General features: G+C 42.6%; 1 protein-coding gene across 11 annotated transcripts in view; it reads right to left on the minus strand.

The window, feature by feature from the left end:
• Sgms1 (sphingomyelin synthase 1) overlaps positions 1–13,786 on the minus strand; it is a 266,886-nt gene that overhangs the window by 17,359 nt on the left and 235,741 nt on the right. For all 11 annotated transcript variants that reach the window (XM_031390092.1, XM_031390093.1, XM_031390091.1 and 8 more), the window contains one exon: positions 3,664–3,781. In XM_031390092.1, the coding sequence (XP_031245952.1) occupies positions 3,664–3,781 (118 nt within the window). The remainder of the gene's footprint in view (positions 1–3,663; positions 3,782–13,786) is intronic.

Here is a 13,786-nt window from a genome sequence, read left to right on the forward strand (position 1 = left end):
AGCCACCTACGTGCCAACCCACCACCTCACGACCACTGCTGAAGCTCTTCCACTCTTCTGAGAGCCACTTCACTTCTACCATGGCCACTGTCAGTTTTCTGACAAGCTGTCTGTTTTGAACCCTGATGCTGTGGGCAGTATCAGGTTTTCTAGTGTGGGGGTGAATGTGGAACCCCATTCACCACGGTGGAACCAGGTTTAAGTTCCTCACTCAGCAGAGCTCTGATGTAAAGCTCAACTGTCTTCCACTATGTTTAGTAATAAGTGAGACTTTCAGAGAACTTACCAATATCAGGCTTGAAGAGACCTCAGATCCTGAATATCCAGTTCACTATATAAGCACTAAATATTCTATGTCTGTGGATTTTGCATCTATATTACATATTATATTATATTACTATCATTCAGAATATGATAAATCACAAATATTCCTTTCCTAGCCCCGATTGGGACTTACAAACCTAGCCGTCATAAATATCAACTCGGCTGTCTCCCACATACTCATGTTCTTCCCCATTTTCCTCCCATTTATAATAATTCCAGTGGAAAACTCAGTCATGGACGTCTTTCCCTTCCCTGTCTTCCCTCGGTCTGATTACTGCATTTGACCCCATAAACAAACACTGCTCCTGTCTGGTATTTCCTTCCCATCCTCGGAGTTAGTGGCTTATCTTGATCCTTTTATAGTACCATTCCAAAATTTCATTCCATCAGGTATGAGCCTGAACCAGGCAAGTTTTAAGGTACTTTCAATGGAGTGTATCCATGTACCTGAGCTCCTAAAACATAGAGCTGCTTAATGCAGACTGTCCAGTTCTCAGTGGAAGAACATGACAGCACCACGCCCACTTGGGTCATGGAGGCTGATGGCAGTTTGGTGGTGAAGATGGCTTTGACAACAAGTAACCTTCAATGAGGCTATTTCTGATTCTGATTCCCTTTGCTCAGTGACTAAAATGGGCAGGGCTGGTCTCTGAGGCCTCAGTGGCACCCTTGTCTCCTTTTTGACACTTGCCCATACTGGGCCATTCCATCATCTGGGCAGAACACTGATTCCCAGACTGAATCTGCCACCCAAGGGTCCTATCCTGCTCATTCACCTAGATTCAGACAGGTTTAGGTTCTCTCCAAGAAGATTTCCTGCCAAACATGCTAAAACCGAACCTTATCAAGTATTCAAAGATAACTTCCTGTTGAGAGAAAGTATGGAGGAGAGAGAGCAACAAGTGAGCTGACATCACAAGAAATTGGTGAATGTGGGTGGCATCAGGACCAAGGGTCTGTACTCGATAATTCACTGCCACGGGGAGAAAAGAGTCTCACAGGCAGACAAAGCAACTGTTCTGTAAAGAGTCTGGATCCTAATGAATGCAAACAGACTATCAAAAATGCCTTCAAGACAAGTGGACTAATTCCATGAACTGAGAACTGCCAATATCAAAGAAGTATTAATTCTGCTGACTACCAAGAGTATAATGCAATAAAATGTCCAGTTTCCCAGTGCATGCTACATCTGTGGTGATATAAAACAAAACTTTCAAAACAAAGACAGATGAACCAACAACAAGATGTGACAAGTGAATCTGAGTGTTGACTATAACAAATTTCCTTACACTAGTCTCTCTATACTAAATACGTCAGAAAATTCCAGATCAAAATAAAAAGTTCTATTTCCTGGGCTAAATTCTGCATTAAAAAAAACAAAAAACAAACAAACAAACAAAAAACCCAAAACTAAACTAAAAGCTGTGTTCTAAATTCTTTTTTCTTAATTTACAAAATAAATCGGTCTGAGTTTTAACTACTATTCACAAAGGTGTGCAAGATCCCTTCGACTGTTCATTTTTAAGATGCTGAGTCATAGAAGGAAGGCTGCTGAAGAATCACTGTTCTAGTTTGGATTTCCAGCCAACACTTGGGTGACACATGTGAATGAGTTTCCCTGCCGTGCCTGATATCTCTGCCTCTACCAACAAAACCCGAGAGCTATTCTTAGCCATGGACTGTGGTTAGGAACACTGGTGACTCTGGCTGACTCTGAATAGCCACAGCTCACCTCTCTGGACTTGAAGGGCTGAGTAGAGATGCAGACACCCTCACAAAGGCACAGCACTAGAACCAGGGAGGAAAAGCAGCCCCTGGATGTACGGGTTATCTATCTTCAGCTTTCTACTTCTTTGCAGCAACTTTACCAATATACAGATTCTTTTAGGAACTGAACTGCAGCTTGGTGGTGCTGGTGACCACCTTTAATCCCAGCACCCAGGAGGCAGAAACAGGCAGATTTCTGTGAGTTTGAGGCCAGCCTGATCTAGTTCCAGGACAGGGCTACACAAAGAAACTCTATCTTAGGAAAAAAAAAATCAATCAAATAAACAGTTCACCTGCACTTAGGTGTGTGTCACAATTGTTATGTTTACAGTATAGAACATTTCGTTTATCAAGCAGACTCTTAACAAGAGTCTTAACAACTCTCAATAATACAGTATTTCCAAATATTAAATAAAGAAAGATTGAATTCTACAATCTAGGCAGGGCAAGCTGGCTTTGGGAAGCTTTTACAAAGGATAAAAACAGGATGTGAGGCTGGCTTCGTGGGAAGGACTGAGGAACCGTGAGAGGGTTCAGAGAAGAAGGGCAGATGCTAAGACTCTGGGCTTGGGACATCCGCTCTCCAGAGTTCAGGGAACCTTGGACAGAGTCAGGAAAGTAGCCAGCCACCTCTGTGAGAACGTCCCCTAAGTTCGGAGAGAGAAAGTTCGCAGGGAAACTAAAAGGAGCCCGAACTCCCTATCATATAGATTCCATTAAAAAAAAAAAACTCCAGAGTAAGCGTTGAAGTCGCCTCTGTAAAGCCCCTCTGACAGGATGATTCCTTTGGCAGGAAGAGACTTAAAAGGGATGAAACCAAAAGTAACTGGCTATCTCAGCACATGGTTTAATGAAGATAAATGATCTCGAAGTATTTTTTATTTTGTATATATAATATAAATATATTAAATCTATGTTTTATATGTGTTAGTATTTTACATATATTAAAAATCAAGAAATCAAGGCAAGAACTTAGCCTTTTTTTCTTTCTGATTGCACTACTAAAGAGCTTTAATGTGCTAAAGAATTAAGTCTTTTCCTATTTGGTGACATTCCAAAAGCTTTCTATTAAAAAAAAAAATCTCTTCCAAGGTAACAGTTACTTGATTCTGGGAATAGAGGACAGGTTCAAAACCTTTTGAGCTACAAGAAATGATAGCAGATGCAGGGCCCCACGCTCTTCCCAAGAACAATGTCATGAGAATTGGCAGAGGACTGCCAGGGGCTGGGAGTGTGGCTGTCTTGCCCTGCTCAAAGGATTGATGGGAAGACGGAAAGGAAAATGTGGCAGGGGAAACAGCTTTCCGTTGCAGCGAAGGAGAACACACCCAGAGCTGCACTGAAGGAGAATACATTTAATAGTCTGGCAAAGCTCTCATTGGTTCTGAGCTGGGAGGGGCTGGTGAGGCTAGGGGATTCTGAGAAGGGTGTGGCTGTCTGGTCCTATAGCTTAAGGGACATTCCCAGAGGGGAGTGAGTCTGAATCAGTTTTCATCTTGGCCTTAGTCTCAGGTCCCCAAGGCGAGAGGAGAAACAAACAAAAATGGGAGATGACAGGGAGAAGCAGTTTACCTTCGGAGAACAGTTGAAATGCATGCCAGGTACTGGGAGTGTGGTTACATACATTGTAATACACCGATACAGGTACAGCGTGCCAACTATGCAGAAAAATCTTCTGCTAATAATAGACCTAGAAAAAGGGAAAAACAGGGCAGATCTCAGTCAAGAAATTCCGCAGGTTCACTTACTCAAAGTTTTTAATGACCCAACAAAAACGAACCCAGAAATCTAGTCAAGAGCTTGAACTCAAGAGTGCTACAAGTATCACTAGCAAAAGACCTAGACGGGGCGTCATAGACTAATGTCAGCTGCAAATTAAAAAACAAACAAAAACAAACGCCATTAACTGGCCAAAAGGAATCACAGTGATCTACAGTGCTACGGGCCTTAAATCTGAGTTGCTGCTCAACTGATGGACAAGTGGAGCCTGTGTGGAATGGGCAGAGCCAGTGCAGTGCTGGTGGCAGATGTTCAGGGTCTCTGTCCAGACAGCAGAGATGCTGAGGATGACGTCAGAACTAGAACTATAGGCTCTCCACTGTTTAGAAAGTCAGCTGCTCAACTGTACAGCCGTGTGCGTAGTAGGCCATCAAGAAGAGGCCCAACGGAAGACAGAGTCCAACCCTGACGAGGCTCCTGGTGACTCGGCTGTCTCCCAGACTACTTCCTGTTTCTCAGAATAAATAAAATGGGGACAAAAGCTCTGGGAATGGTATCTGGAAATCCCTCGCACCGAGGAGGAATAGACAGGCAGCTACAAAATATGAACAAGAACGAGAACCACTAGTTTCTAGCGAATGAGATGAATACATGTATATAGCAAGTGCTAGGGACTCTTCCAGCACCAGAGCCCACCTGTTTCTTGGACTTAACCTCATTAATGTAGTCTTAAGCATCCTTAAATAAGACCCCTCTCTAACTGTCTCCCGTCTGGCCAGTGGGGCAGAATCACATCCTGTGGCTCTTTTCTTTCAGGCTTGGAAAGTTCAAGTTGCCCTGGGGAAGTGTGAATTAAATAAAAAGGAAAATTTAGGAACACAGGATGGGTTTTCCCTTAAGACTAGTGAACACCTGGTCACTCTACTATTATCTACTGTATCTATTTTTGCTCAAGATGGGTTGTTTTTTCTAATTGTTGTTTTCCTAAGAGGAACTGAGTGACCCCCTGGGTGCCATACATATACATACATACATACATACATACATACATACATACACACACACATACATACATACATACATACACGCATACATACATACATACATACACGCATACATACATACATGAGCAAAGATCACGCTCTGCTGCTCTAGCAGCCTATCGCTAGCACACACAGTCCATACAAGTTAGCTGAGGACTGTGAAGGCTGGGGGGGATTTTGTCGCCTTCTCTGTTTCAGAAGCTGGGTGAGAACTACTGTATTAATGTTGGCTTTAATTGTTTCTCTTGGTCACCTGCTCATCTCTCTCCCGATGGCTAAGAATTTACTCTACATAAAGCTGTCTTGCAGGTGTGTGCCACTGGCTTCAAGTCTAATGAAAGCTACAATACGATGAAAAGTCAAGTCTAGAGAGGTCAGTCAAGAATACTACAAAGGAAGTACCAATGTGAACCGTGCAGCGGGAGCTGCTGCAGTCAGACTGCAATGTTAAGAAGCAGAGTACACATGTTTCAAAGGATTGCACTCCTGAGCATTCTTTTCCTAAACTTAAAAATCCCACACACTTAGAATTCTTTCTTACAGATCTTAAATTCATGATGTATCTTAAAAAAAAGAAAAGAAAAAAAAAAAAAAGAGCTGTGGAGCCCAGTCCCAGCAATTATGTCCACAAAACAAGGCTTGGACCTAAGGCTCAGGAATCACTGTGGAAGAGGGAGCAGCAAGAAGAGCCAGAGGATCGGGGAGTCTGCTGTGAGACTGTCTCCCCAAGAATGTCCCAAGTCACACGCGTAAGCCTCACCCACATGACTGCCTAAACATGAGCTGGACATGGATGGCGCCAATAGACAGCGGGTAAAGACCACGAAGCCTCACCCGACACCAAGGCTACGGGGCACTAAGAGATGCTGAGCGCGGCAGATATAGTCTTCTTTCATGACAAGTACACCAATTGGTTAATTAAAAATCAAGTGGGCAGGCCTGAAAACAAATACACAAGTAATATTATACAGACAGAGCAGTGTGTTTATGTATTTTGGAGTATATCTGTATATACATATATGTGGGTAACAACGACAAAGCAGGCCATAAGTGTGAAAGAAAACAAGGGGGGCAGAGTATATAAAAGGGATGGGAAGAAGGACATGGAAGGAAGAATTATTATTATATTATAATTATATTAGAATCTCAAAAAAAGATAATTTTTTTAAAAGAAAAAGAATCATAGAAAGAAGGTTCATGGGATTTTACTAGAGATTAAGCAAATGCTAACAAGAATTAGATGCCGGATATAATTCCCCAACTCCCAGGTACTCATCAAATGCCCAGGAATAGGTCTTTCATGTTCAAAAGTCCGCATTCCATCTGCTCACACTCTGCAGTAATTATCACATCACAGATTATAGCTGTGAACAGATAAGTCTTGTTCTTTATTACTTTGTATAACAGGCTCATTTTTGCTCCCCCTGAATACTGTACCTATCAAATTTGCTCATAAGAAAACACCAGTACAAGTGTTAATATTTTACATACAATTCAGACTTGCTGAAAAAGCATGTTGTCTCCAGAGCAGGTGACTTAGAAAGCTGTGTTGGGGCGGGGCTTCAGGTGTAGGTAGTTGAGTTCAGGGCCTTGAATACAGGCAGGTACTGTCTCACTGAGCCATGGCCCCAAGGCTGCTACTGAAGTTTTTAACATCCCTAATTTAAAAAGGAAACAGGACTTAGAATCTGATTCTATGACTCAGAGGCCAGGCTGAATACAGTAGTATCAGACTGTCTCTGGAACCTAGTACAAAGGTTTAAAAAAGCCCAAAGAAAAATGGCCAAAGAAATGAAGAGACTGTAAAGTTCAGTTAATACTGGAAAGTGTTCTGGCTCCACACGTTGTCTTTCCATGAAGGCATGGCAGTGGAGCACGCACAGTTCTTGGCTTAGAGTAGAAGTTGGGCTGCCTGAGGAAGTCTATCAGCACAAAAACATCTTTAGGGTATGCTCATCTCCATTCCACATATGCACCCCCAAACGTGGTTTCATGTATCCCAGGTCTCAGACTCCCTGTGTAGCTAAGAGTGGCTTTCAACTGCTGGCCCTTAACTCTATCACTAAAGTGCTGAGCTGACAGACTCAGAAATTAAGTTACTCTGCTTCCCCAAGCTCTTAAAGATGAACACAGTTAAAAGAAATTATAGATGATAGTCATTCTGACCCCACAGAGGGAGTGCTATTTCGTACTTTTTCCATTTGTTTTTAACCCATTTCTTGGGTGTAGATTTCATCACCTACTGCTTTCTGGAAGCTCTTAGCTTTTAGAAACAAATACATCCATAAACAAAACAGTGGACCAAGCATCAGACTCGAAACTAAGAGCCAGCAAATGAGGAAGGTGGCACGAAGCACAATGCCAAGTCAGAGGGAGCCATCATAGGCAGAGCTCAAGGTGATTCGCGTGCAATCCATGGCGACCATCACAGGGCCACAGCAGGACCACCATGTGCTAGCTAGCTTTACCTTTAACAAAGACGTTCTTGGTGACCTCAGTCATTTCTGTAAATTTCCTATGACATTTGCTTCTTCTTCAGAAAGAGGAGGACAAGGACACTACTTTCCTTCTTAGTAGGGGAACAGGCTTAGCAATGAATGGAAAGGCTATGGAACAGAACTAAGAACGGGATATCACAAAACTTATTTTAACTGGCTTAGAAAAACGTGGGGAACTGTGTCGAATTTCTCCTTCATGTCTTTAAGCTTTGTACCATCTACTTCGTTTTGAATGTGTGAGAACCTGTGTATATGTATATGCGCTACATGTGTGCCTGCTGCCTACAGAGGCCTGGAGAGCCTTGTCAGATCCCTGGAACTAGCCTTGCAGGTGGCTCTAAGTCACCTTCTATGAGCACTGAGAACTGCCTTCAAGTAGTCTGTGCTCCTCAGCTCTAAGCCATTTCTCCAACTCCCATTTATTTCTTAAAATGACCCAGCAATGCATGGCTATGGTTCCTATTTCACACGAGGCAAAACTGAGTCTCATGGAGTCTCAACTTTTCACAAGACAAAATAATTAGGAAAAAACATGCTTAAGAGCACTAGAAATCCCATTTTGAGTACCCACAGGTGAGTTAATCGTCTATTATACTTTTAGACTTTAAACTTAGTTCAAATTTTTCATCTCATGTTTTGTGTGATATTTTCTATGGACTAAAACTCTACAAAACATTTTGATAATTCCCTTATCTGCTGGCTGGTTTCTCTTGACTCACAAACTAGAATAAAGAAACACTTGAGAAAATGCCTCCATAAGATCTGGCTATAATGTATCTTCTTAATTAGTTATTGGCACGGGAGGGTCAGCCTATTGTGGGCAGTGCCATCCCTGGGCTGGTGGTTCTGGGTGACATAAGAAAGCAGGTTGAGCAAGCCTCGAGAAGCCAGGTCTCTGTAGCATGCCTCTGGAGACTCTGCATCTGATCCCACTGTTAGGTTCCTGCCCTGTGTGAGTTCCTGTCCTGACTTCAGTGGTGAACAGCAATATGGAAGTGTGAGCCAAATAAACCCTTTCCTCCCCAGCTTGCTTTTTGGTCAGGGTTTCTTCACAGCCACAGAAACTGTAACTAAGACACCTTATACCACAATAACTACCAAACCACTGGTAATCTAGGAGTTCCAGGAAGGCTTCAAACAATAAATGTGTCACATCCTGTTTATTCAATCATTCTTCCACCTTCTCTTCCTTAATCCTCCACTTCACCCAAATTTCCAGTGACTTTTTTGGTATCGATCTGTCCTCAGTGTAACTCTTGTCTCTATGGCCTCGGTGTTTGTGGGACCCCCAGATTCATGCTAAAATCTGGTCACCAGCGATGACACCCTGAGGCTGGCTGGCATTCTCCCACCACGTGAGGAGAATACGGTTACGAAGAGCAGCTAGAGATCTAGGCAAGATCCATTAGCCTTAGTCCTCTAAGCCTCCAAAAAGAAGAAATAAACTGTTGCTGATAAGAATCTAGCTTGTGGTATTTACTTATATCAGCCTCAATAAGACTACCTTAAAACTCACTGGAGATCGCCTCCTTTGAAACCTTCAAGTGGCTGTCAATTTTATCATGCATGTACTTCACATCCTTCACTACGACCATGCAGTCTTAGGTCTTCCTTGCCTCCGTCCACTGTGGCCCACCTAGCCACTCCCACCCCTCAAAAAAAAAATCTCTAAACTTCTACTTTATTATCCAAAGTTCTTTGACCACTACCTGCAAAGTCCCTTCTACTATAGGCAGGGCTTCTGTGACAGTGTCTCTCTGCCTCTCTGGAAAGTCTGTATTTTACCTTTCTAGATGCCTGCCATAGATACTCAGTTTAGAGCTGACTTCCACTAAGGAAGCCCCGTTTCTTTTTATCCTGACCTTATTTTTATTTTTTTAAAACTTCTTCACAGCATTAACAACCTATTCACTACTCAATGGAAGCAAAATAATGTGTGTTTCTAACATTGATGATATTAGCAGCAGAGGACCACACTGTCCCTCTTTGGACCTTTGTCTCCCACTCCTAACAACCCTGCCCCATTTCTGTCCACACACATTTGCCATGTAAGCCCTTTCTTCATTTATCTGCTGGAATTAATCTGCGCAGATGCTCATTGTCCCTCCACCCCACATCTGGCTTTTGTTTTTTTTTTTTGTTTGTTTTGTTTTTTTTGCATTCACATTTTCATTTAAAATATTTGCTGAGGCAGCTCTTCGAGATCAGAAACTGGCTTCTGCCACCTCTCTCCTTCCCCTCCCTTTCTGTCATCAACACAGAGCTTTCCCCACTCAGTATAGCCTCTGAATCTCCAGGACACCAGAAGGCATACCAGGAAAACTCCGGGCCTTTCACTCAGGGCTACTGTGGGGAACGCTCTTTAAAGGAAGGGCTAGTCCAGGGGATGAAAGGGCAAGGCTGAACTTGCAACGAAGAAATCCAAAGCAATGTTTCCCTACAGGACATTTAGAACTCACCTAGCATTTGGGCAGCTCTACAGGCAAGGTGGTGGAATGAATCCAGAAACTCAAGCTCCCAGCTCAGAATGTATCTGTGTATATGTACTGCCTTCTCAACTTTTAAAAATCCAACTCAAAAAAATGTCATACCTTTGGTATTTGCATCCTTAAATTTAGCAATGATCAATATTCTACTGCACAGGAAGAGGCTTTAAAGTACTGAGGGCTTTAGTACCAACTGGGCCAACAGTGAATCAAAAGATCCCCATAAAACCCAGGGCTTTAAGGGCTGGCTTCCAACAGGCCTTGGAAGAAGGTACCTGCGGCCAGTATGCCTAACCATTTGTTGACCTGCTGTTAGAAGGTTAGGAAGTAGCTGGGTGGTGATGCTGTACACCTTTGCATGGAGGCAGAGGCAGGTGGAGCTCACTACCTACAGAGTGAGTACTAGGGCAGCCAGGGCTACACAGTAAAACCCTGTCTTGAAAAGCCAGAGCCCAAACCAAAAAACAAACAGCAGATGGTGAGCCAAGCTCACAAGGCCATCGTGGTCTAGAGAGGAAGTACTGGCTTTAGCAGAATCATTAGGTCACAATAAAGACAGTGGCTTCAGGGATACCCGAGGCAGAAAAGCAATGATGCTGATACATTCTCGGAGTTGCAAACACTGACTGCTGACTGACCCCACGTAGGAGGTGACAGTGCAAGTGTGGCAGTGACAGAGGCAGTGAGAAGGCTCAGATTTACAGACGAGGTGTTGGGTAAAAAAAAATACAGTATTGAGGGAGAAAATTCAAGGTGTTCGGGTTGGAAACTGGGAAGGACAGAGAAACTCTTTCCCAAGAAGGATCTGGAAGCAGCACCAGCCTGAGTCTAAAGGACTCCATGGAAACGCTGTGAATTTATTTCTTCAGCATCATAACAGTATGGGATAAAAATTATAGTCATTCTTATCTTGTAGGTGAGGAAACCAACTAGGTAAGATTTTTATATGTGTGTATGTGTGTGTGTGTGTGTGTGTGTGTGTGTATGCATGTATGTATATATATGCATGGCACCAAGGTAAGATTATTTAGCTTATTTCCTCATGAGCTGCTTTTAGCAGCTAGAAAGTCTGATATCTTTGTGCCCATATCAGCATCTGGTAAAGGGTTCCTTGCTATATTACTTCTATGGTAGAGATCACAAAGAAAAGCAGAACAAGTCAGCTAGCCATGGCCTCTCTGGTTAAAGACAGGTGGGAGGTTCCCCCCCTCCATTTAGTCTCAGCTACCTCCTAAAGGCCCCACTTCGAAAGATCATTAACATAAATTTTAGGGATTAAGTTCCAACATGTGAATTTAGGAGGGCATCTTAAAACAGTATCACTTACCATTATTAACCTGACTACACACAAGATCATCCCTTATGTTGGATTCAGTGTTATAAATAAAAATCTTAACTTGACTCTTAAAAGGCTAACACGGAATAACTTAGTCAAATTGGAAGATTAATTAATTTAATGTCTATCCAGGGAAATCTAGTTTCTATTCAATTCCTATGGCCTGGACTATTTAGGTCATAGAATCTACAATGGCAAAAAAGTCAGGGGAGGTGAGCCCGGGTAAGATCATGTGGGACTGAATCTGCTCCCTGCCCCCACAGTTTGTCTCACAACGTTCCTAAAAAAAGAGATGAGGCCATGCAGAGTACAAGAAGCTGGAGTGCACATGACCTGGGAGGACAGGGGTTCAGAGCAGGTCCCCAGGGAATCGGGAAAGCAACTCAGTTCTGAGCCCAGAGAGATGATGGGTCACAATCAAAAGGAAGCAACTGCGACAACAAAAAGGAACACACAAACTTGGTCTAAAAAACAGAAACTCAGAGAACAAAGTTGGACGGGCCTAGTATGGTGGTTTGAATAGAAGTGGCCCCCATATACCCATGTGTGTGAATGCTTGCCCCATAAGGAGTAGCACTATTAGGAGGTGTGGCCTTCTTGAAGTGTGTCTCTATGGGGATAGTAGAACAAAGTCTTCTTCTGCCTGCTGATCAAGATGTAGAAGTCTTAGCTCCTTCTTCAGCACCATGTCTGCCTGCATGCCACCACGCTTCTTACATGACGATAATGGGCTAAACCCCCAAAACCGTAAGCCAGCCTCAAATTAAATATCTTCTTATGTAACAGCTGGCATGGTCACGGTGTTTCTTCACAGTAAGAAGACCCTAACTAAGCCACCTGCACAATCAACTTTGGTGGAATATTAGGACTATAGAATTAGGGACATTTGTTCCAAGATGGTGGTTCTGATTTACAAGACAGCATGCAGCTAGGACCCAAGTAAGTACATTTGCTACCATGTACAGGGAACAGACATGACATGACAGCTTTAAGGGTTGGCAAGAACTTCCTGGCATCACATTCAAATGTGTTCCAGATGAAAAGCACCACACCGTGTTATTATAACAACACTGAGGCTCATCTGATTTTATCCTATTTATTCACTGTATGTGCTAATAAGAAAATACATTTGCAGCGAGTGTTTGGTATAGTAGGAAAGTTCAAGAGAAGGGCTTATACCAAAGAGCCTTCACTCCCAATATACATTCTTATGGGATGCGGGACTAGTGAGCAGACCTCAGTCTCAGTCACCTTCACCGAAAGAAAAGAATAACACCATGTATTTTAAAAGGCTTAATGAGTCAGTGATATAACCCATGTAAAAAATTATTACTCAAACAACAGCTATTTTGGAATCTGCCCCTTAAATGGATGAAAAGATTTTTTTACATGGAAGAAAATTTACAGAATAAAAGAGACGGAGTAAACACATAATAGATTCAGCCATACATCGTGGGAAGAGAAATGAAAGAAGAAACAGAAGAGACTACTCTGGGCTCTTACTGACTGATGGAGGGAACTATAGCAGCTAGCCAGCCAATCAAATAATGGGAGAAGTGCCTAAAACACTGCAGCAACATGGGAGGAGTCTGTGCTCCTGAGTTTGAACATCTGAGGTATTACTATGAGATCAATGAAAGAGTCCCCTAGAATTTCTCTCTACAGAACTTGCTTGTTTTCGCTGCACGCCCAGTACTCCTGTCGGAGGCACAGAGGTCTTTGTACTCACAGACAAGCACTGGGGGAACTGTAATATTAAACACACAGGACTGCTCCTCTGAGGGAAGGGACACATAATCTGCTGTCTGCCCAGAAGGCTGAGAACCAATGGGGTTAATATCTTGGTGACCTTTGGAACTATCTGTGTGGCTGGATCCTCCTCTAGACCCTTATTACAAGCTTTTATTTCTCAGTGAATCTACAGGACCCATCATTACAGACTTTACAAGGAGTTTCAACTTACTAACATCTGATCTGTACTTAGCTTACTTTTTTATTCATTCCCCCGAGAGTTATATATGCTTTGTTGTGCATGTGGGACAGAATGAATTAGCATAATACATTTTCACCAAATTGTACTGTACTTAAATATGCCTATAGTAAACTTACTAGGGGTCAGACCCCAGAAGGCTGAACCAACACTGACTAATGAGCTGGGTTGAAGGAAACTAGCTCCTTGCTTCCTGCAGACTGTTACTCTGTTAGCCAGGACTTCTGAGACCCCTGCCTATATACCCTTTGCAATAATGCTTGGTAAATAACTAACCAGAAAAGAAGTGTGGAAGGCCACCTAGAGAAGAGCCTCCTGGTCTCTACCATATATAAGACTAAGTGCTGGTAAAGTAAACTGACCCTAGAAAATGGCTGATGGAGGAACTGGGAAAACACTGTGTGTGTCTATGTGTGTGTATAATATTAAACACACAGGATTGTTTCTTTGAAGGAAGGAATATATAACCTGCTGCCCATATATATACAGAAATATATAACCTGCTGCTTATTATATGTGTGTGTGTATATATGGACAATCTCAAACAAAGAAAAGAATTGGGAATCCCTTTTCAGAGAGGCTTGTATGAAGAACCACACCCTGGAATATATATATATATATAT

Source organism: Mastomys coucha, unplaced genomic scaffold (genome assembly GCF_008632895.1).
Source record: "Mastomys coucha isolate ucsf_1 unplaced genomic scaffold, UCSF_Mcou_1 pScaffold21, whole genome shotgun sequence".
NCBI classification, from domain to species: domain Eukaryota; kingdom Metazoa; phylum Chordata; class Mammalia; order Rodentia; family Muridae; genus Mastomys; species Mastomys coucha.